We start from the raw sequence: 24,645 nt of genomic DNA, 5'->3' as shown, positions 1-24,645 counted from the left end.
TGACAGAACTATTATAACACACTCTCTGTCTCTGTGAAAAAAGAAAGAACATTTATTTTCCTCCGAGCTGAACTGTGCCATGTGTCTCCATGCCGACCTCCAGACCACAAGCATTGTCCTTCCTTGGTATCAACAAGAGTCACCAGACGCCCAGCCATGTCCATCAGACATCATTTGGGTCCATATAAAATAAGGTTACACATGAATATCAGAGGATCAATATGTTTCCATCACTTGATAGTTGAATGACATGACGCTCCCTGCACACAATAGTGTCCAAAAGCAACTTGATTTATTAAGAAAGTGTTATTGATGGAACAGTAGCACAATGTAAATCAAATGGCCTTGTTTTAATTTTCCTGAACTTAATTTCAGGCTCATTGTCACATCATAAGTTTACAGGAGTAAAAAGAGTGTGACATTTTGTACAAGCTACAAGGGTTTTGCAGTTACAAAAAGTCATAAGAATAGAGAAAGAAACAAAGGAAACATGACAACAGGACACCATATGAAATATACCAAATATGTATACACAGGAGTATAGTCAAATATCTACAGTGTGCATGTATTTGCATGTACATAAATACTGAATCTTCATGTATTTATATTTTCTAATAAGTTTAAAATCCATCAGAAATGTAATTTTATAGGGTAAAATATAAATATTTTTGATCCATTAGGAGCTAATTTATTTCCCCGTTATCAATAATGGTATTCAACATCAGTGATGTGGATAGGTTTTCAATGTAGTGGGTTTCGGCACCCATGGGTAGACATCTGAATGGGTCCCAGGGAAATTGAATGGGTCCCCAAAACATGTGTTTTTGGACAGATTGTAGAGTTTCACTCATATTCTATGTTATATGGTTAGAATTATGGTTATATTCATGTATCTTGAAAACGTATGGTTAGAATGATGGTTATATTCATGTATCTTGAAAATGTATGGTTAGACTTATGGTTTATATCTGTGAATCTTGAAAATGCATCTGAAAATGTAATACAATCTAAAAAGCATATTTAAATGTAACATAATAAACAAGGTATTCAGCATGGGCCTTTGGTGGGTGACTACACATGACAGTAAGCATGATCGGTCCATGTCATGTATATGAAACAGTGAAAGGAAATAAGTCAGCGTTATCTTATTTGATTGAAGTCTATCTATTTGTTCTGTTATTTCTGTCCGTTTGATAAATAACAATGTAACTTATGCTTGACTAAATGAAACCCCAATAACTGGTTAAGAAAGACATGGAGCTGTTTGCAACATATTCCAGACGAGTTCTACAGTGCTTGGACTTTGAACACGTCTCTAATGCAGGACGAGCATTAGACGTGTTAACAACATCACTGTAATATCCCAACGTATGCTAGAAAAAAATCTATGCAAAACCTATAATTCTATTATAACTTCTTCCTATGAGAAGAAAGTATAGAATACAATAATAGGCACAAAGTATTTGGAGGCCGGTCTATGACATCACTATGTGATGATACTCTATGACAGGGGCCGGCTCAGTGGCTCAGTCAGGAGATAGAGCGGCCACTTGGGAATCCAAAGGTTCCCGGTTTCGATCCCGGGCTTCCCCCCTGTGCTACTGTCAAAGTGTCCTTGAGCAAGACACCGAACCCCTAACTGCTCCCAATAAGCAGGTTGGTGCCTTGCATGGTTTCCTCCACCATCGGTGTGTGAATGGGTGAATGTAAGGCACATTGTAAAGCACTTTGGATAAATACACCATTTACATCAATGCTATGACATCAGCACTATCAAACCCTCACACCTACAGACAACTTTATCAGAATAGATAATAAAGCTAATAAAAAAAGAGGTGGAGGGTGAACAATCCAGAGCTCAGCTTTGTGACTGTGATCAGGAAGGTTAATGACCACTTCATACCTACAGTAAGTGGAAGGATTGTAATCGTAAGCTCGTCATTGACATGACATTATAGACAACAACGTTTCACAAACATTACGACATGTCTGTTGAGAAACTGATCTGGATGAAATAAAGCAGTCCTTATGGAGCCATCCCAAAGACAAGCAGTGGATGACAGGACCAGAGCACAGTTACACATATAGCCTACTGCACTGTACAGAAAAAAACATACAGTATATTATGCTAAAGGCCATGTATTGGCATATATGCATATCCGGGCCGACCATATTGGTCTGTTCCCAATTGCACATTCCCCAATGGGTAGGACACAGACTCACAGTTTGTCCTCACACAGAGACAGTCTGTGCTGTCCTCACAGACACTACTGTCTGTCCACACCTACAGACACCGAGGAGCCAGCCACAACAGTAAACCCAACGTAAAGGGGCTCAGTGAATGTGTTCTGGAAGGTGTACAGGTGTGTCGGTGTGTCAGAGGACACTCGGTAGAAGGACAAAGTCCCAGCAGGGCTGTCCAGATACACTGCTACTCTGTTAGAGCCAGAGGCACTGACAGGGAGTATAGTCTCCTTCCTATTGTGTCTGACAATGTAGTCTGGAGACTGACATGAACATATCAGACTCCAGGACTTGTCATTGTATCCAAGCCTACAATCACCACCCCGCCCTCTCCTGCTGATTCCTCTGTAGGTCACTGCTATAGAAACCACTCCACTCCACTCTACCTCCCAGTAACACTGTCCAGTCAGACCCTCTGTACACAGAACCTGTGGGCAGATTTCAAATCTGTCTGGGTGATCAGGATACTCAACCTGTCTACCCCATGCCACCTTTCTGTTGTTCTCTGACAGAGAGAGCTCTCTGTTTACTGTGTTTGTGTCCAGTGTGAGAAGATGGTAATCTGATGAGAAAAAAAAAGACAGTAAACATTAAAAACATAATTTCATTGAATGTCTTTCACTGAGTGAGAGTATAGTAATTAGGGATGTGCCTGGCAACGTTGTGAGCTTGTGGATCTGCTTGCAGATCTGCTATGCTAAGTATAACTATAAGCCACTCTTAGAAATCTAAATCAGTTGTATATTCAGCCAAATGAATTCAACAGTTTCTCACATGAAATCCAAACGTGGAAAACCATGGTTAACTTCAAAGAATGGACATGTAGTCCAACATGCAAACATTCTGACTCTGTTATCTGCTGGTTGTCTTAACGTAGGAGGAAGGTAGTATTTCCCCCTCTGAAGGTGACTCTCCACCAAACAGATTTGGCAAAAGTTGGCATTTAGTTCAGCACAAACTGTCGGCCGACGTTAATGACGACTCATTATTAAAGGCAGTGTTGCCATATGTTGTGAGAGAAATATGCAACCAGGTCTAGGAAAACAAGCCCAAAAGAAGGCCACGTGAGCACTTTAAACCTATATGCATCAGCTATCATGATGCAACGCGTTGGAGAGTTGGCTTAACAGGCAGCCACCACTTTACAATGCTGGAAACAGCATGGCTGCTCAAAGTAACACAGGCTATTAGGTTAATTTGAATAATTCAGGAAGTTGAAAGAGAGCTGCTGTGATGTCTTTTCGCAGAATAAAAGCGTGTAATGCAATTAAGATCATAATAAACAATATTTTTAAATTAGTAAACATTTAGTAGGGGCAACACTGCTTAACTGCTTAATCCAGTGGTTCTCAAACATCTTCATGTCAAGGACCCCAAAACTGATACATATTAGACCCTAATTTTAGACGAGATGTTTGTAGATAGATTGTAGTAGTTCACTATACTTATTTTTAACGTTTTTATTTTTATGGAATTCTTTTGAAAAACGTTTGAATTTGTTTTTAACTTCACTTTTTTTATTCCCGAAATAATAATATTAATAATAATTAATTAATTCATTCCCTCATTGGACTAACTAACTAGCCAATGAAATAATTATGAACTAGAAAAAGGTGCTCCTCGGAGCACAGGTCTCCACCAGGACAGGAAGGCCAGCAAAGCTTCACAACAATCGGACACTGCGTTCATAATTTGAGGGATTTTGTTCAAAACGGGCCACTCCTGCAAACTTCGGAAGCGAATCTTAGCCAATCAGGATGGAATATGAGCAATCGGGCAGATCCGTCTTGATCACATTACTATGGAGATAATGTGCACACAACCTGTAGGAGTAATATCAAAAATTATGTTTTGCAAAAATCGGCTAAAACAGGCCAATGTGAAACATTTGGGGCATCTGGCCTCCAGGGAGTGTGTGGGTGTGTGTGTGTGGGCACAGTTTCACATCGATCGGTCCAACGGTGCCAGAGGTTAGCTGTTCACAGACAAACAGAAAGACGGATGGACACACGCACGCACGCACACACACACACACACACACACACACACACACACACACACACACACACACACAGGAAAACATAGTCCTCGCCAGGCTGAACCACTTTCAATCTGTCCCTATTTTGGGCATGTCATTATGGGCAGGCATTTTCATAAATGTTCAAAAATAGCAAAAATAGCCAATCTACAAGCTCAAAACGACGCGTTGTGAGCTTGTAGTTAAACTGTTGCTCATTTTGCTGGCACCCCCCTAGAATCCCCTCAAGGACCCCTGAGGTTTCCCAGAACCCACTTTGAGAACCACTGGTTCAGTCGACTAACAGTGCACATCCCATGTTGCAATGAGCTTGTAGATCTGCTATTTTTGGGAAGAATCGTGAACATTTGTGCAAATATTTGAATATATGTTTTTAAAGCGAACATTTTTAACTCAAATCTTTGCTTCTGGGGGTCCCTGGAACAACATATTTTGAGATGGGGGGTCGGCGGACAAATACATATCATTTTGGGGGTCCTTGACATGAAAATGTTTGAGAACCACTGATATTATAGCAAAAACTGTTAGGATTTAGAAGACATTTGTAGAATCACCAGAAGCAAAGATTTGAGTTAAAAATGTTCGCTTAAAAAATATATATATTCAAAGATTTGCACATATTTTCCACGATTTAAAAAAAAATAGCAGATCTACAAGCTCATAGCGCAGCACTCGGTGCCGCGCTATGAGCTTATCTACTATGTTTGAATAACCAAAGTATAAAATATGGATAGAGTGGTTACGCAGATGTGTTCCCGGTTTGTCTGATGCTGACACAGACACATATATATACTCACATCTTGTAAGGAGTTGAGGTTTAACCCAGTGTTCTCCTCCATGATCCACACTATAGGAAGTAGAACAACAACACATCAATGTCCAGCTGTCTAACACGACATCTCCACTACCTGACACTGGCAAAAAGTCATGTGCCACCTGGCTTAGAGGAGAGCGATTTCCTGTTTCTTATTTTTAGAATTGCATGCACTAATCAACACAGACACAATACAAGTCTACTCACTTGAGAGTTTCCAGTCCAATCGAGCGTAGCTGCGGAACAGAGTCTCCGGGGCAGTTACGGCTTAAGTCCAGGTGTTTCAAACGGGAAGATCCGACGGTGAAAGCCAAAGAGGAGCAGCCTTCCTCTGTGATCCCACAACCTGACAATCTGCAGAGACATAAACACTTTAAGAAACTGCCTCTGATGTTCAATTACAGATCCACACAGAGAGAGAAAAAAAGGTAAATGTTTTACCTCAAGGTCTGCAGTCCACTATGTGGACTCTCCAGAACAGCAGAAACCTGCTCCAGTTCTTCAAGACGCAGGCTGTTGAAACTCACATCCAGTTCTTTTAGAAGTGGATTAGAGCTGACAGCCAAGGCCAGAACTTCAAAGCATTCCTTCGACAACCAGCAGTGCATCAGTCTAAATGAAATGAATCAAACACGGTTACATTTTCTGCTATATAATACACCATTCCTGGAGTGTCCACCTATGTGACATCATGGGCAGGCAGGTTTGGTCATTTCAAACTAGATTTTTTTTATTTTGTGTTGTATTAATGCAAGAACAAAGGCTGCTATTATAGCATGCTAACTTTCCAGGAATAGAAAGCCTGCCGTTTTTATTAGCTCGGATTCACCAGCAGTGATGTCACTGGTAGGCGGGTTTCTAAACTGTCCACAGCCCTCCTCTGGGACACAGACCAAGTAGACACAAATGCTGCCCTATTATTATTATAATGAGAATTAGTGAGAACCAATTATATGAACATAGGTTGAAAATGGGTGAGGTCGTCCTTTAAGCTGGCCGACCATAGACCATATAAGGGTCTTGTAGTAGAACATTTCAAATGCATATATTGATCTTATTTTTATATTAATGTTGTTGGTAATTCAAAACTAGAGGATGATGATTTAACAAAAGGCATCCATCTCAGCATGGCTCTATACTGTTAGTCAGTGTACATTATTTTTTTTGTCTGGGTTTCCAAATTCAGATATTTTATAATAAAGTGTCACCACAGCGTTCATATTACAGTCACGTAATAAATAACACAAAACTGATCAGAATAATGATTGTAACTTAATCTGACCTCAGAACCTCCAGTGTACAATGCTGACTCTTCAGTCCAGCGCAGATTTTCTCCATGTCTGAAAGATGCACGACGTTGTAGCTGAGGTCCAATTCTCTCAAATGAGAAGGATGGGAGCTGAGAGCCGAGGCCACAACTTCATAGTCTGTTTCTCTGAGGTTACAGCCAACAAGTCTGTAATTACAGATACAATGTAAAATCAGAGATGATTAAAACAGATTGGAACAAGGCCACTGTCAAGGAAGTTAAAATCTATTTACGATGAAAAAGACTAGCATGCTCAGTGTGTCAAGTGTTTGTCTACAACGTGCTCTTGGTGGGGAAAAACAACCAACAAATCACACGGTATTATACCCGTATTGATGGAGGCCGTATTTCAGTACCCATCACTAGATGGGTACATGATTTTGATCCACACATGAATGAAATTAGTTGTTATAACTTGTAGATCGGATGTTGTGCTATTTTTGCCAAAACATTTTTTTGCATAATATTTGCCTATTATGACATGCCCAATAGGGATGCTAGGGTGTTAAACTAATTATCCAAACATTCCTTTAATTACCATGAAACTTATTAAGCACATGCTCGATAAGTTTCCAGCTGCTTCCCTCTGGGAAAGGAACCCTGTGAACCATTTTTTATATAGTGTGTCCCCGTTACAATGTGTAAAATAGGTTGCATCTCCTTGACACATCAATAGTGAGTTTACTGCATCATTTTGGATTATTTTGCGTCAGAGATGGCGTGCATACAGTGTTCAAAATCACTTTATTTTAGCCCCACAAGTAAGAATGTCACTATGGATGGTAAAGTCAGTCGGTTCAAACCACTGGTCCAGTTGGGTGTAACTAGCAGGGATTGTAGACGTTTAGCCTTGTTTTTACCCAGCTTTATTAAGGGATATTCTTTATTTGCCTAATACTATTTGAAACTCGGCTGGTATTTGAGAACCGGTTAGTATTGGAGCTTTAACTTTAACCATCGTTTCTAGTTATAGTGTTAGGTATAATGGTAGATTTACTCAGTTCTGTATGGTTTGTATGTTTCTATTCACATGACTACTAACCGAGCCTTGCTGCTGTTCTTCACAGCTGGGATCAGCCTCCGTCGGCCCATCTCTGATGTGTAATATGTGTCCAGGTCCAACATATCCAGAACCTCCTCTGACGTCTGCAGCATGTCGGCCAGAGCTAAGCAGTGGGTCTGAGACAGTTGTTTCTTTTTTGATCCATTTTCTGATTTCATGTACCGTTGGATCTCCTGGAGTATTGAGTGGTCGTTCAGCTCCATCAAACAGTGGAAGATGGTGATACATCTGTCTGGAGTGGCATCTTCTTTCATCCGCTTCAGGTTCTTGATGGTTCTCAGGATGCTCTCTGGACTGTTCTTTGTCTGACTCAGCAGGCCTGCTAACAGACTCCGGTTGGACTCCAGTGAGAGGCCATGAAGGAAGCGGACAAAGAGATCCAGGTGGCCATTTTTGCTCTCTAGGGATTTTCTGATGGCTCTGTTCAGGAATTCATCCAGCGACATGTCACTGCCAATGTCACCGTCTTCATCATCTTCCAGGAATGTCTTCAGTACCTTCATGTTCTTCTCTGTGAAACAGTGGACCATGTAGACTGCAGACAGAAACTCCTGGATGCTCAGATGAACGAAGCTGTAGACTGTTTTCTGGAAGAGCACACTCTCTCTTTTGAAGATCTCTGTGCACAGTCCTGAGAACAGCGAGGCTTCTTTCACATCAAGACCACACTCTTCCAGGTCTTCTTGGTAGAACATGATGTTACCTTTGTCGAGATGTTTGAAGGCCAGACTGCCCAGCTTCAGAAGAACCTCCCTCTCAGTCTCCATGAGCTGCTGTTGATTCACCTCATGTGTCACATATTTCTGATTCTTCCTCTTTGTCTGAACCAACAGGAAGTGGCTGTACATCTGAGTCAGTGTCTTGGGCAGCTGTCGTGTCTCGTCTGTCTTCACCATGTCCTCCAGAACGGTACCAGTGACCCAACAGAAGACTGGGATGTGACACATGATGTGGAGGCTCCTTGATGTCTTCATGTGTGAGATGATTCTGTTGGCCAGCTTCTCATCACTGAAACTCTTCCTGAAGAACTCCTCCTTCTGGGGGTCTGTGAACCCTTGCACTTCTGTTGCCATGTCAACACATGCAGTAGGGATCTGATTGGCTGCTGCAGGTCTGGTAGTTATCCAGAGGAGAGCTGAGGGGAGCAGCTTCCCCTCGATGAGGTTTGTCAACAACACGTCCACTGATGATGTCACTGTGACATCAGAAACAATGTCATTGTTGTCGAAGTGCAATGGAAACCTGCTTTCATCCAGACCATCAAAGATGAAGCCAACTTTCCAGACAGCGAGCTGCTCTGCTGTGACCTTCTTTAATGTTGGGTGGAAAACATGGATCAGGTTGAGAAGACTGTGCTGCTCATCTCTGACCAAGTTCAGCTCCCGGAATGAAAAGGGAACCAGGAGAATGACGTCTTGATTTTCCAAACCCTTTGCCCAGTCCAGAGTGAACTTACGCACAGAGAATGTTTTTCCAATGCCAGCAATGCCTTTGGTCAGAACTATTCTGTTGGGTTTGTCTCTGCCCAGGAGGACGGGTTTAAAGATGTCACAGATGTTGATTGGTTTGTCATGGACGGTCTTCATCTTGGAAGCTGTCTCAAGCTGCATCACCTCATGTTGGTTATTAACCCCTTCACTCTCTCCCTCTGTGACGTAGAGCTCTGTGTAGACGCTGGTGAGGGAGGTTCCAGTCTCTTCATTGACGTCATCTCTCACACGATCAAGGCTGTTCAAACTGATCTTATAATCGTTTAAATCCTCATCTGCTGTGAGAAGAATTAATACATTTTAAATATTCAGAATAATTAAGAACTTGACCTAATAACAGCTGTGTACAAATAGCAGAAAATCTGCAATTCATTAGAAAAAGCTAAGAGTTGACAGATGATTAGCTTTTAACTATTTGTACATGGGTACCGCTCAAACATTTTGAACATGTATGTTAGTTCAGTGGTTCTCAAACTTTTTCATGTCAAGGACCCCCAAAATGATATGTATTTGGCCGCGAAAAAAATGTTCCAGGGACCCCCAGAAGCACAGATTTGAGTTAAAATGTTTATTAAAAAAAATATATATATATATATATATATATATATATATATATATATATATATATATATATATATATATATATATATATATTCAAAGATTTGCACACATTTTCAAAATGTTTGCAAAAATAGCAGATCTACAAGCTCATAATGCGGCACTCGGTGCCGCGCTATGAGCTTGTATCTGCTATTTTTGAATAGCCGATAGTATAAAAGGTGGTTAAAATGATTGTGACGCCACACATTTTGCTGGGGCCCCCTGGAACCCCCCCCCTTCTCAAAGGGGTTCTCAAAGTTCGTCACTTTGAGAACCAATGTGTTACTTAATGCACATTCTGTCCAGTCTTACTTTGTCCACTGCTGGTTTGACTGGGTGTCTTCAGTCCAGGGTTGGTTCTGGATCTCTTTCCACACTGGGGACAGTCATAGTGTCCTGTTGGAGCAGACTGGTCCCAGTATGAGGTGATGCACTGTCTGCAGAACCAGTGTCCACAGCTGGTAGAGACTGGATCTGTCAGAACCTCCTCACACACTGAACACCTGGACGCCTGCTCTGTCACAACACGACTCCTCCTCTTCCTCTCTCTGTGGAGACGAAGACGGACATTGGAAATAAGTATTTTATTATACTTTGTTATACTGTATTCTTTACATAATATGTTCTGCAGTGAGCTTGTCTGGTCACTAAAATAGACTTTAATGCAGGGGTGGGCAACTTTGATGATGAAGAGGGCCACTATATTTCCACACTCACCCCAGAGGAGCCACATTGTATATATGCAGTCGGGCCTTCTATGTCACAATGTAGCAAGTAGCAAAAATAGCTGATCTACAAGCTCAAAACACAAGCTTGAGCTTGTAGATCTGCTATTTTTGCTATTTTTGGGCGGTGAAACCGCCCCTATAAGTGAGGTTTGGATATTTGTACAACAAATCCTGCGCTGTGATTGGCCAAAAATTTACCCCGCCTAACCCTGCACCGTGATTGGCCAATCACAGTCTATTCAGGACTGTGATTGGCCAGTGTCACATGACACATGTGCATAGCCCTATATAAGAAAACATAACTTTAAAAAAAACAAATTTGTTTTTTTTAAGTTATTGTTTCTTCCATCATAAAGAGTGTTTCAATAAATGTATTTATTTTTTGTACATGATTGGTTGACATTCAGTATTGTGATTAGCTAGCAAGACACCGCCCACTTCACACAGGGTGTGATTTTTTATTTTATTGGAATCAAGTTTTGTTTTAGCTATTTTTCAATTGGAATCCTGAAAAGTAACATTTATATTTAATTACAAATGCATTTAGTTATACTTATGTTAACTTTATGAACTTAAATACTATGTATTACCAATAATACATTGGACATAAAAAAGTAAATAGAATTGTAATACTAGTCATTAAGCTACTAATATAGACTGTAATTAAAGCGGGTGTTTGCAATTATAACAGCTGAAATTAATAATATATCAGTGTTCCGATATTAACCTGTGGGCCGCATTAAGTGAAGGTGGGGGCCGCATGTGGCCCCCACCAGTTGCCCATGTATGCTTTAATGTCATTGCACGTTAAATAATTGGCATATTTGGGGATTTACATTTAATGGGCTTTTGTTGTTGTCGTTTGTTTCCAATAGTGTATTTGTTTATGTCTTTGCTTTGTTTGTCTTTCCTTTGTTCAGGACCCCAGGAAGACTAGAGGCTCCTTCATGTGTCTCTAATGGGGATCCTTTAATAAACATAAACATATGTCAAAGGATATTAAACTTACTTAAACTTAACTGCTTTTGCCAATAGACGTTCATTTTATTTATTTATTACTTGATTTATTCATTTATTGGGAGGTGGGGTCACAATAACAGCAGTTACGCTTAGGGAACCCAAATGTCCAGCAGTGGCCCTGATCTGTGGAGTCTACCCAGAGTTGGATAAAGCACCCAGGGGCGTTTCCCCCATGCTGTGTGGCAAGAGCAAACATGATGTGGTTTATGACATTGATGAGATATTAACAGTATTAACGTGGAATAAACTCCCATTACACCTAAGACAGGCAGCCTCTGTGGATAGCTTTAAAGCACAGCTCAAGACATATTTCTTCACTGTTGCTTTTAGCTGATTTTTAAATCTCTGTGTTGTTATTCATGTCCTCACTGTTTTGCCTGATTCACTGCCTTGTTGTTTTATGCTTTTGCTTTTCTTTTTGCTTTTTATGTAATTGTATTCTTGCTCTGTAAAGCACTTTGAGCTGCATTTCATGTCATGAAAGGTGCTATACAAATAAAGTTTATTATTATTATTAGCCCTAATTCACAGTATTACAGTACTGTTTTGAATTTATCTCGCATTTTGGCATGTTGTCATTTCTGTGAGTTTATGATAAACGGGTGATCATCGGGAAAGCATCTGTTTCCTTTTAGATTTTAGTTAGTAATTAGTAATTTAAATTGTATGTAAGTAGATTCATTCTTTAAGTCTTTCTAGTTGGAGTTGATAGAGATCAGTGATCTTACTTTGTGTCTGGAGGTCCAGGTTCATTACTGAAGCGTATAGGGAAATCCTTGGACTGGTCACTCTTCAGAGACACACAGCTGGGAGTTGGAGATTCTGGTCTGTTATAAAGATTAAAATATTTATACAATTACAATGTGAATGAAAAAGTCTCTTTGTTACGTAGATATTCCTTGTAATTCTTTACAGTGTGGCTGAATGCCACAGCATCTAGAGCAGGGTTTATCTATTTATATACATGTTAATATATATATTAGGTTTATATATTATGTACTGGGTCGCACTCAGAATGGCAAGAGTGACTTAAATGTTGTATTGTTATTTCTTCTCCATGTCTTTAGGCTACAAAGGACAAACGTTTCGGCTATCCAGCCTTCGTCAGTATGTATGGCCAGCATTAGAAAGACTTGTCTAATGACACAAAACAATACAATTTACAATATAAGCATTTAGCAGACGCTCTTAATCCAGAGCGATTTACAGTAAGCAAGGACACATCATAATACATCATAATACATCAAATGCATAGAAATAGCAATCTAATAATAAAGTAATACATAAGTAAACCAATAATCGAATAATAACTAATACATACGTAAACCAAGAACCTATCATCAGCCTACATTGAAGCTATACACACTATAGGATGGCAGGTCAACAATGACCTGGCGTCTGTCTACATAACATGTAGACAGACTATCTAAGTTACATTTTAGCGTTTGCATAATCCTGCAAGGTCGTCAAGGCTAGGACAAGTGTTACGGGTTACATGTTATCAATCAAATCAATGCCTGTGTATATTGTTGCTTATTTTATTATTATTATAAGTCCAGTGATGCTGCTAGGTTTTCAATGTGTCATTTCTGACAAATTGCAGTGTTGCGATTGATCTTACATAGTTATAATTATGGTTATATTTATGTAGGCCTACTTATGTTGTATCTTAAGATCCAAATCTGACTTTATTTGCAAAATAAAACTATATAGACCTATGAGAAGCTTTCTTATATACGTTCATGTTTCAGTCAACCGAAACATAAATGGGTCTTTGACCAGCTTTAGAAGGTCTTGAAAGTCTATATTCTTTCCAGTTGGAGTTGATAGGGATCAGAGATCTTACTTTGTGTGAGGAGGTTCATTACTGAAGCGTATAATGAAATCCTTCGACTGGTCACTCTTCGCAGACACACAGCTGGGAGTTGGATATTCTGGTCTCTGGTTAAGACTTCTGAAATCATAAACATAATCATAAAATTACAATGTGGATGAAAAAGTCAGTTTGTTGAATAGATATTTCTAGTAATTCATTATAGTGTGGCTGGAGGCCAAGACATCTAGAGCAGGGTCTGTCTGTCTGTCTGTCTGTCCATAAAAAGTAAACCAGTCACAGCTGAGACTTCTATGTGCATGACATCATGAAACAGAACCACCTGAACTTCACCACATGGACCCTAGCATCCTTATTCTGTCATGTCATTATTGGGGAACATTATGTGAAAATAACTGATCTACAAGCTCATAACGCATCACGTTGAAACACATTGGGAGCTTGTAAATCAGCTATTTTTGGCAAAATATTTTACTATGGTACTGATTTAACCATATGCCTATAATAGCCCTAGAAGGACTAATAACAACATAAGGACTACTGTTTGCACAACAAAGAATTAATTAATTAATCAGAGAACTCACATAAGAATGTTGCAATAGCAGAACGCTAAACCTAAATATTATTATTATTTATGGACAATTCTGTCAAGAAATAGGAGGGGGAGGCGTGTAAACATCTCTCTCTCTCTCTTTGTCTCTCGCTCTCTCGTCAACTGTGCCTCCACTTCTCTTGTTTAGGATTTTGCTACAGAGGGGGAATTTGAATCACGCACTGAGACAGCTGGAATGCTCTCTTTGGTGTTGAAATGTGCTAAACAAATAAAATTGCCTTGCCCCTTGCCATGGTACTTGTACTTTTGAGACCTTGTTTAATGGACCACAATGGAAAGAAGCCTCTGGCTTTTTGTGTCATCCATTTGGTGTGTTTTCAAAATTTTTAGTTAAAGTATTCAATCAATCAATCAAAAAGTTTTTAGTTTTTTTTCAATATGGGTCACGGGAAGGGACAAGTAGGATGCAATACCTGATGAAGTGAACGTCAAACTTAAAAACTATATTTTTGGGGTTACACCAACATTGTTCTTGTGAAGCACATTTGTTCTTATATGTAAGTAATTATAATTGTAATGCCCGGGCATCGAACCCTGGTCTCCAGCCTGGAAAGCCAACATCTTATCCACTAATTCCCCTTTGGGCTAGTGGATAAGATGTTGGCTTTCCATGCGGGAGACCTGGGTTTGAATCCCGGGCGTTACATTGGTGCCATGACCCGGATCGGGTTTCCCGGTGGGGAGAGCTCAAAAGGGAGTTGAGTGTCGCAGTAGTGACTCAGAGCCTAATATCAACCCCGGCCGAGGGAGAATTGCCCTTTAGGCTAGTGGATAAGATGTTGGCTTTCCATACGGGAGACCCGTGCTCAAATCCCGGGCGTTATAATCAAGAAAAATCACAATTTATTTTTGGCCAAATGAGACAAACCATCACCTCACTAGAACAGGAACACTATGACACTGTGCAGTTGAACACTGAACACTGTGACATTCAATTGATTATTTGAGTCTTTCCAGTTGTTGATAGAGATCAGTGATCTTACTTTGTGTCTGGAGGTCCAGGTTCATTACTGAAGCGTATAGGGAAATCCTTTGACTGGTCACTCTTCATAGACACACAGCTGGGAGTTGGAGATCCTAGTCTGTGATAAAGACTTAAATAAACATGTTTATACAATTACAAAGTGAATGAAAAAGTCACTTTGTTGCATAGATATTTCTAGTAATTCGTTATACTGTGGCTGAAGGCCAAGACATCTAGAGCAGTGGTTCTCAACCTGTGGGTCAGGACCCCCACATGATTTTGGGGGTAGGGAGGGGGGAGGGGGTCCCCAGAATACAGTGAAGTGACAATTTAAGGACTTTAAATACCTTTTTAATACCTAAAATTGTGAAAATAGAAGATCATTGCGAGGCATTGTGAGCTTGTAGATCTGCTATTTTCACAATATCTTTCTGTGGTACCGAGTCAAACTAATGCCTCAACTCCTACAATTCTAAGTGCTTGTCAGGGTGGGGGGGTCCCCAGTTCAAATATGATCATTTTGGGGGGTCGCGGCTTGAAAAGGTTGAGAACCACTGATCTAGAGCAGTGTCTGTATGTCTGTCTGTCTGTCTGTCTGTCTGTCTGTCTGTCTGTCTGTCTGTCTCTCCATAAAAAGTAAACCAACACAGTTCTATGTGATTCTATGTGCATGACATCATGCAACAGAACCACCTGACCTTAACCACATGGACCCTCGCATCCTTATTCTGAGCATGTCATTATTGGGGAACAATATGTGAAAATAACTGATCTACAAGCTCACAATGCATCACATTGCAACATATTGTGAGCTTGTAGATCAGCTATTTTCGGCTAATGGTTTTGGGGTACATGGAAAAGGGGGGGACACGTATACACCCCTAGGCAGTGCTTAATGTGTAAATTATTAGGTTCTGGAGCCCATGAGCCCAGATCAGTGATCTTACTTTGTGTGTGTAGGTCCAGGTTCATTACTGAAGCGTATAGGGAAATCCTTGGACTGGTCACTCTTCAGAGACACACAGCTGGGAGTTGGAGATTCTGGTCTGTGATAAAGACTTCTGAAATCATAAACATGTTTATACATTTACAATGTGAATGAAAAAAGCCTGTTTGTTGCATAGATATTTCTAGTAATTCTTTACAGTGTGGCTGAATGCCAAGACATCTAGAGCAGGGTCTGTCTGTCTGTCCCCTCAAGTAAACCAATCACAGCTCAGGTTGCTACGTGCATGACATCATGAAACAGAACCAACTCAGGCAATGAAAGCCTTAAATACCTGATGAAGTGAAAAGTCAAGCTCATGAGTTAAATTAAAAAGTAAATTGGATTGTAGTAACAATATACATATATAACTTTATGTTTTTTGGTTAATCTCTTAGTTGCAACAACATTGTTCCAATGAAGCAGTTTTGTTTTTATAGGTTAAAGTATCTATAAAGATCACTATTTCCATTTGGACAAACAGGACATGAATGCAATCAGTCTGTGTCGTCCTTCACCACTGAACACTGCATTATGACTTTCATTTTCAGTCTTTGACTCTTTCCAGTTGTAGATCGTCATCAGTGATCTTACTTTGTGTGTGGAGGTCCAGGTCCATTACTGAAGCGTATAGGGAAATCCTTGGACTGGTCACTCTTCATAGACACATGGCTGTTTGTTGGAGACTCTGGTCTGTGATAAAGACTTCTGAAAACATTTAAAAAAATATATACAATTATAATGTGAATGAGTCACTTTGTTGCATAGATATTTCTAGTAATTCATTATAGTGTGGCTGAAGGCCAAGACATATAGAGCAGGGTCTGTCTGTCTGTCTGTCTGTCTGTCTGTCCATAAAAAGTAAACCAATCACAGCTGAGACTTCTACGTGCATGACATCATGAAACAGAACCGCCTGACCTTAACCACATGGACCCTCGCATCCTTATTCTGAGCATGTCATTACTGGGGAACATTAAGTGAAAATAACTGGTCTACAAGCTCAATGCATCACATTGCAACACACTGTGAGCTTGTAGATCAGCTATGTTCGGCTAAAAGAGTTGGTGTAGAGGGAAAAAAGGAGGGGACAAGTATAGACCCCTGGGCAGTGCTTAATTTGTAAATTATAAGGTTCTGGAGCCCATGAGCCCAGATCAGTGATCTTACTTTGTGTGTGGAGGTCCAGGTTCATTACTGAAGCGTATAGGGAAGTCCTTGGACTGGTCACTCTTCAGAGACACACAGCTGGGAGTTGGAGATTCTGGTCTGTGATAAAGACTTCTGAAATCATAAAAACAAAGTATAATTATAATGAAAAAATGTGTCTTAGCAATCTGGAAAATAAAGAGTGATGTTTTATGTTTAAACAATATGAATGGGTTTTGTTTAAAGCAGCATTACTTTATGTAGTTTGGGGTACCATGTAATTCATTATTTGTCACTGTATATTTGCACATAAATTAAATTTGTCCTCTGCATTTTACCCATCCTATGATCATTAGCAGTGAGCCACTGTGCGGTGCTCAGGGAGCAATTAGATCATCTGGACAACCAGGGGCTCTGGCTCCCCAGGCTGGCTCACTAACCACTCAGCTATGTAACAGTATCAGTGGCCACTTTGGACACAAATAACATGGCAGCCAATGTCTTTGACTTAATCACCCGGGATTCTCTGCAAGCATGTCCGGTGAGGACACGCTGTGATTGGCCAGTCTTCGCTTTGACTGGCAGTTCTGCCTTGGTGCCTTGGCAAATGCCAGTGATACAGTCAAGCCCCTAGCAGGGACCCCCCTGAGTCCAGTGGCGGAGCGTCCGGGTAGGCTAGGTAGGCGGCCGCCTACGGGCCCGGGCCGTCAGATCACATGGACCTTTATTTTATTAGAATTAGACACACTTTGCGTGCTCCGCCTCACCCTAACACCTCACGCTTCACCCTTCTCCGCCTCACCCTAAAACCTCACGCTTCACCCTTCTCCGCCTCACCCCAGGGCCCGGGCCATCAGACCTTTATTTTATTATAATTAGACGCACTTTGCGTGCTCTGCCTCACCCTAAAACCGAAATAAAGAAACAAAAAAACAGGGGGAAAAGTAACATTTTGGCGCGCTCTGCTTGTGCGCACGGGCTGTGCCCGCATGCATGCACGCTGCGCGTGTGCATGTGTGCACGGGGGGGCCTGATCACTGTGCTGTGCCTACTGGCCTGGCTTTGAGTTGTTCCGCCACTGCCTGAGTCTATACATTTATGGAATGATGATTGTTATTGCTTAAACATGTAACTTTATTATTTTGTGGGACATGATATGCTATATAGTTGTTAAAAAGTTACATAATGCCGCTTTAAAGAAACTACTTGGATTGATTTATGAACAGCTTTCTTATATACATTCATGTGTCAGTCAACCGAAACATTAAGTCTCCTGAACAAGCAAAGTCTTAAACGTCTTAATTCTTTCCAGTTGGAGTTGATAGAGATCAGTGATCTTACTTTGTGTCTGGAGGTCCAGGTTCATTACTGAAGCGTATAGGGAAATCCTTGGACTGGTCACTCTTCATAGACACACAGCTGGGAGTTGGAGATTCTGGTCTGTGATAAAGACTTCTGAAACCATAAAAATGTTTATACAATTACAATGTGAATGAAAAAAGCCTGTTTGTTGCATAGATATTTATAGTAATTCTTTACAGTGTGGTTGAATGCCAAGACATCTATAGCAGGGTCTGTCTGTCTGTCTGTCTGTCTGTCTGTCTGTCTGTCTGTCTGTCTGTCTGTCTGTCTGTCTGTCTGTCCCCTCAAGTAAACCAATCACAGCTCAGGTTGTTACGTGCATGACATCATGAAACAGAACCAACTCAGGCAATTAAAGCCTTAAATACCTGATGAAGTGAAAAGTCAAACTCATGACTTTGATAGGTAAATTGAATTGTAGTGACAATATACATATAAAACTTGTGTTTTTTGGTTAGTTAGTTACAACAACATTGTTCCAATGAAGCACTTTTGTTTTTATAGGTTAAAGTATCTATAAAGATCACTATTTCCATTTGTACAAATAGGACATGAACACAATCAGTCTGTATCGTCCTTCACCACTGAACACTGCATTCTTGCCTTGTCTTTGACTATTTCTAGTTGTAGATAGTCATCAGTGACCTTACTTTGTGTCTGGAGGTCCAGGTCCATTACTGAAGCGTATAGGGAAATCCTTGGACTGGTCACTCTTCACAGACACACAGCTGTCTGTAGGAGACTCTGGTCTGTGGATGTCAGGTCCCTCCTCCTCTCTCTCCACACACTCACTCATCTTCTGGTCTTCATTAAACCTGTCAAGTCAATAAAAGAACCAGAAAACATGAAATGTTGGATGCATGCACATTAACACACACAGACAACTGCAAAAACAAACACATGCACACATTGTGGTGTGTGTGCGTGTGTGTGTGTGTGTGTGTGTGTGTGTGTGTGTGTGTGTGTGTGTGTGTGTGTGTGTGTGTGCGATCGCGCAATCGTGTGTGTGCGTGCGTGTGCGTACATGCTGCCAACTTCATGTTGATTTTACATTTGAACTTGAAAAAGTGCTCCTCGGAGCACAGGTCTCCGTCAGGTCAGGTAGGTTAGTGTGGGCCAGCAATGTTTGGAATTCGCCAATCAGGCTGAAATGTGAAAAAGCAGACGGATCGGTCTTGATCACTTGACTGACGAAATAAATTATGTACCGATTTACATGATGTTTTGACAAGATTTGTAGGAGTAATATTAAAAAAGAATTGTTTTGCAAAACTTGGCCTCCACATGGTGCTATATTGGGGCAATGTTGAAAGAGTGGCATTTGTTCCTCAACGTAGTGCGAATTTGCGTGAAAGGTTTCACCGCAATCGGGCGCTGCGTTCATGATTTGCGGCATTTTGTTCAAAACAGGCCACTCCTGCAAACTTTAGATGTCAATCTTAGCCCATCAGGATGGAATAAGAAAAATCAAACAGGTTCGTCATATGTACCGATTTGCGTGAAATTTGGATAAAATCTGAAGGAGTAATATCCAAAAATGTGTTTTGCATAAATCGGCCTCCTGGTGGCGCTATAAAAGGCAGATGTGAAAAATGCAGGGCAAAGATTTTTCCTTGGCCCCTAGGTAGTGTGCATACAAAGTTTTACACAGATCGGTTTACAGTAGTTATATGTAAAAACACGAATCGGCCTGTTATAGCGCCACCATGAGGCTGATTTGAACATTTTCAAGTGGCATTTCTTCTTCGGCCTAGTGAGAATGTGTGTGCAAAATTGCACGGAAATTGCAAGCTACGTTCATGATTTGAGGCATTTTGTTGAAAACGGAGCACTCCTGCAAACTTTGGAAGCCATTCTTAGCCAATCAGGCAGGAATATGAAAAATCTGAAAGACCCGTTTCTTTTAATGACCATAGAGATACTGTGTACTGATTTGCGTGATGTTTGGACAAAATCTGTAGTGGTACTGTCTAAAAAAAGCGGCCTCCTGGTGGCGCTATAACAGGCCCATGTGAAGAATTTGGGCCAGAGGTTCTGAAGTGACATCCAGGGAGTGTGTGTCCACAGTTTCGCTGCGATCAAGCCAATAACAGTACTGGAGATTAGCTGTCCACAGACGGAGCCACGGAGGGGGCAACGGACAGGGTGCAAAACATAGTCTCGCCCATGCCTTTCGGCCTGGCGGAGACGATACGAAAGAAAACAACTCTCGCGTAGACGTATTTATGATTCTGACGTTTTCAATCTACGAGAGTTGTAGGGTTCACCCCCCATGGACACATGGGGGGTGAACTATACCCCGTAGACACTCCAAACATGTACAAATTGAAAATAAAGGTGCTTAACCCCACGCCCCAAATGTTAACTCTCGCTACGGGGTAGTAGTTTAATGTAATAATCCATATATTTCAATAAAGAAGTGTTTTAATGCCGTCTGTGGCCGAACGCCATTTTTTCACCCTCGTTTACTTCCTGTTTACATTGAGTGTAATTCCGAGTTTCACCAGATGGGGCGCGTCACTACCGCCCATTGGGAACTTCCAGCAGAATCGGCCACAGACGGCATTAAAACACTTCTTTATTGAAAGATATGGATTATTATATTAAACCACTACCCCGTAGCGAGAGTTAACATTCAGGGCGTAAGGGTAAGCACCTTTATTTTCAATCTGTACATGTTTGGAGTGTCTACGGGGCATAGTGCAGAAAGTCCCTGTGTCCATGGGGGGTGAACCCTACAACTCTCGTAGATTGAAAACGTCAGAATCATAAATACGTCTACGAGAGTTGTATTCTACAGCTATCGCTGCTTGTACTTACTGAGTGACAAATAAAAACTAAAATAACCCGGCCCCCTCCCCTCTTGATTCTGATTATTGATTCTCCCTCGACCGCTCCTTCCCTTAATAACTACGCACTTAGAACCGGACCCATTGACTTTGCAGTTGGCACATCCGGCCTAGAACGGATCCAGAAACGATCTGTGAGCAGTTATGAATAGTACGTTGGAATTACCGGATACAGTAGGCGGGCTCTAGGCCAGATATAAGCAGTGAACAGTAAATAGAAACCAGGCTTTCAACACAGTCACAAGTTGGCTTGATGACGAGAGGTTACTGCGGTACGGTCACGGTACTTCAAGTTGTAATAACTCTTATGAGACGTGCACAAGTTTCTGATCAACAGAGCACTTAAAGAAATAGCTTCGAGTGGTTTCCTCCAAAGAAATAAAATAAAATAAAAATATTTACTCTACGCACCCATTAAGTTTTTTAACCGCCATTAAGAGCCAACAGCGAGAGGTTTCACTCAGAAAGTGCAAGATCAGAGTGGAAAGAAACTAGATGGATGATTTATGTTAGATTTATTAAAGCCAAACTTTTAGAACATCAGTCTCTAGATTGATTAAGTTCTAATATGTTTTATTTTATTTGATAAAAGCACTTACCCCGCATTAACCTTTGCACTGTTCTGTCTGTCAAAATGGAGTCCTGTTTGTGTTATGAATTATTCTACTGTACTGTCAGTGTTTCCCTAACTGTAGAGAAGTACCGCCTCTATTGTAGACAGTTGACACTCTGGTCATCCAGACCAGTAGGGGGCGATCATTTGAAAATAGCAGATCTACAAGCTTACAATGCGTCGAATATCGCGCCACGTTGTGAGCTTGTAGATCTGCTATTTTCAAATGGCCGAAATAGGGCTGAAGTATATAGTGGTCAATGTGTAGTAATAATTAAAATCTACAAAGTAACTAGTAACTAAAGTTTTCAAATAATTATAGTGGAGTAAAAGTACAATATCTTCCTCTGAGATGTAATGGAATAGAAGTAAAAAATACTGAAAACTGAAAATACTCCAGTAAAGTAGAAAATAACATTTAGTGTGCTCACCTCACACAATAAATAAAAAATACATTGAGCCCACAATAACTATTCCAGCAAAGCTACATAGAATTGTATCAAATCAGTGATTTCATCAAGGTGTGAGTTAACCTTAACCCTAACCTCACAGAAACTATACCTAAACCTCACCTCAACACCATCAATAATCACCTGAAAAAGAGCTTCTTATTTATTGTACTTGTGTTATTACTCTGTTATTATAATATGGCAGATCCTGGGTCAGGACGCGCTCTGTTTTATATAGTAATGACGCCATCTGGTGGATATCAATAGGACTTTCAAAATACTGAAGAGTCACTTCCTGCTTTTGGAGCCCTGATCCGGTCTAGAGCCCGCCTACTGTATCCTGTAACTTGCACGGACACACTCATGGACGTACTGGTTCCGTATCCGCTCCAGACCCAGACCGGATCACCAAGGTGCAAAGTGAATGGATCCCAGTCTACGCCCCGTGGAAGTTTGTAGCTGACAGTCGAGACGTCTTTTTAAGTTTCGATTGTTTAGTCTAGCCGTAGTAGACAATGACTCGCAGCTTTTACATTAGAAACGCAGAAACGGACGTTGAAGTGGTAAGAAATGCTAAAACATGTGTTATTCATAGGTTTTAAAAGGTGTAGCAGGTAGCTAACTAGTTTAGTTGTGAATTGAATCATTTCATCATCGGCTGATGATCGGCTCCTTTCAGTCTTGATACTCGTGACTTTAGTTACAGTAACATATTGTTGACTTTGTTCTCAGGTTCATGTGGTTTATTTTCTGTTACTTGTCTTACTTTGTGTTGCTATGAGGTCATAGAGACATAGATATGTTAGTGTGTGTTGCTATGAGGTCATAAAGACATACTATTACTATATGTTGTGTGTTGTAATGCGGTCATAGGCTTAGATACATGTTGTTCGACTTCTTAAAACTTGTGTAGGGACTATAGGGAGTGTCTACTGATGAGTACATGCTCATGACACGTGGTATTGCATGGTTTCTCAAAGTGGGAGCCATGGGTGCCGCAGGGTTGATAATATTTCAAATTGATCAATATCTCTTCATTTTAACCACTTATAGACCCCCCCCATATACGTATTAATTGCACTGCTTGGTGTGTTCTACACAAAATCTCTTCGCCAAAAACACTATTGTGAGCTTGTAGATCGGCTATTTTGGGCAAATGTTCCCCCCACAATAGGAGGATGCTGTGGTTCAAGTGGTTAAACGTCAAGTATACAATTATTTTCAATCTGTCCTATAATGGTAACAGATATTCTCTCAAGGTGTCCTCGAGACATACTGTAGTTTAGGGGGAAATATTTACATATTTATGTACCGTAATATGACATAAATGTAAGGTTGTATAAAGGCACAGTGTAATTCAGGGGTGCCATGGATGAAAATGTCCTGAGACAACATGTTTGAGAACCACTGTCCTACTGAACACATGATTTAGTTGTGTAGACAATGTAGACATAGCAGTATGCAATTATAAATGATATGATTGTTAACATGTGGCTGTGTCATAAAAAACTTTGTAGCCTAGGCTATATGCACTTTTTTAAATGTTATTATACACATTTGCCTGAGACACTTTCACTTGTAATTGAGTCATATTTGACCAGGAGTAGCCATAGGCTCTACTATCAGGGCTTTACTTTGACTCAAGTACTCTGCAGGGGTGTAACTACCGTGACGCAGACAACACAGTTGCGTTGGGGCCCACCCAAATGCCATTGGTAAAATAAAATAATAAATACATAACAGAGATGCAATGACAGTTGAGTTGACCGAAGATTAGCGCAGCCCGGTGGCTGCGGGCCTGTGGCACCTGCGGCCCCCCAACAGCTCTAGTGGAGAGGGCAGGCTAATAACGTGGAAGAAGTCAGAAGAGGCGAGGATACCGCGGGCTCCCCCAACTACCCTGACCTGCAGTGTTGCCATGTCTGCTTATTATAAGCTACTCTGGGCTTCTTTCTGCTTGCAAATATTGCTAGTTGCGGGCTCTTAAAAGCTTCATTCTTTCACTTTTGGAAAATCCGCCACTAACATTTTGTCGGCAGAGGTCCAAAGTTCATGTGTAAAAAGTTTCGTGCAGATTACTCAAAAATCCAAATATCACTGAAACCAATCTTACTCCAATTGGCCAAAGGGGGGCGCTATAGAAATGTTTTGAACATGCAAACTTTGAACAGGCATAACACATGTCTTGTTTGGCCGACAGCCATGAAACTTGCTTACACTTGTGCCTTGACACATGAGGAACACAGATCACTTTGACCAGTAAGCTCCGCCCTTAGATTTGCCGCAATTTTGAGCAGTTTGAAGAACACTTAAACCCAGGATTTTTTAGCTATTTGCATGAAACGGTATCATTGTCTGTTCTCCTTTTTCACGACATCAGGTCTGTTGGTCCAATGGCTTCTCGGTAAAGCGTCTACCTTACAACCTCAAGGTTGCCAGTTCAAGCCTCACTTAATACAAACGTAATTTAAATTGCATTGCACACAACATGATTGTATCAATGAATGCATGTGCAACTGTT

At 40.8% G+C, this 24,645-nt stretch overlaps 2 protein-coding genes across 14 annotated transcripts in view; one reads left to right on the top strand and one right to left on the bottom strand.

Annotated features, from left to right (window-relative positions):
• Nucleotides 1–30: 30 nt before the first annotated feature.
• LOC308079712 (NACHT, LRR and PYD domains-containing protein 3-like) lies at nucleotides 31–21,766 on the bottom strand. 13 transcript variants are annotated; one of them, XM_080421273.1, is made up of 16 exons: nucleotides 21,662–21,766; nucleotides 18,864–19,028; nucleotides 18,193–18,306; nucleotides 16,873–16,986; nucleotides 16,297–16,410; nucleotides 15,665–15,778; nucleotides 14,737–14,850; nucleotides 13,153–13,260; nucleotides 12,035–12,133; nucleotides 9,871–10,106; nucleotides 7,448–9,236; nucleotides 6,379–6,552; nucleotides 5,538–5,708; nucleotides 5,304–5,450; nucleotides 5,080–5,129; nucleotides 31–2,806 (listed from the first exon to the last, which is right to left on the bottom strand). In XM_080421273.1, exons 2-16 carry the CDS (start codon nucleotides 19,007–19,009, stop codon nucleotides 2,268–2,270), a joined length of 4,029 nt encoding a protein of 1,342 aa, XP_080277399.1. In that variant the 5' UTR covers nucleotides 19,010–19,028; nucleotides 21,662–21,766; the 3' UTR covers nucleotides 31–2,267. The 13 variants fall into 13 exon arrangements, with proteins under 13 accessions (XP_080277399.1, XP_080277405.1, XP_080277404.1 ...); XM_080421279.1 differs by having other exon boundaries at nucleotides 7,448–9,233; XM_080421278.1 differs by having other exon boundaries at nucleotides 14,737–14,847.
• An 866-nt stretch (nucleotides 21,767–22,632) lies between these two features.
• The window catches only part of LOC308079711 (uncharacterized protein), a 107,994-nt gene continuing 105,981 nt past the window's right edge, over nucleotides 22,633–24,645 (top strand). The window contains exon 1 of the mRNA XM_080421272.1: nucleotides 22,633–22,687. The gene's annotated coding sequence lies outside the window, so the exon portion shown is untranslated. The remainder of the gene's footprint in view (nucleotides 22,688–24,645) is intronic.

This window comes from Gymnoscopelus braueri, assembly GCF_963280865.1.
Source record: "Gymnoscopelus braueri genome assembly, chromosome: 23".
Taxonomy (NCBI): domain Eukaryota; kingdom Metazoa; phylum Chordata; class Actinopteri; order Myctophiformes; family Myctophidae; genus Gymnoscopelus; species Gymnoscopelus braueri.
This window is presented reverse-complemented; position numbering and strand designations above follow the sequence as displayed.

What these genes read in the sequence shown, in the direction of transcription:
- LOC308079712 (XM_080421273.1), bottom strand. Translation starts at nt 19,009, where the DNA reads ATGAGTGAGTGTGTGGAGAGAGAGGAGGAGGGACCTGACATCCACAGA. An exon ending in CCTGGACCTCCAGACACAAA is followed by an intron (nt 16,987 to 18,192) that starts GTAAGATCACTG and finishes TTATGATTTCAG; the next exon opens with AAGTCTTTATCACAGACCAG. An exon ending in CCTGGACCTACACACACAAA is followed by an intron (nt 14,851 to 15,664) that starts GTAAGATCACTG and finishes ACATGTTTATTT; the next exon opens with AAGTCTTTATCACAGACTAG.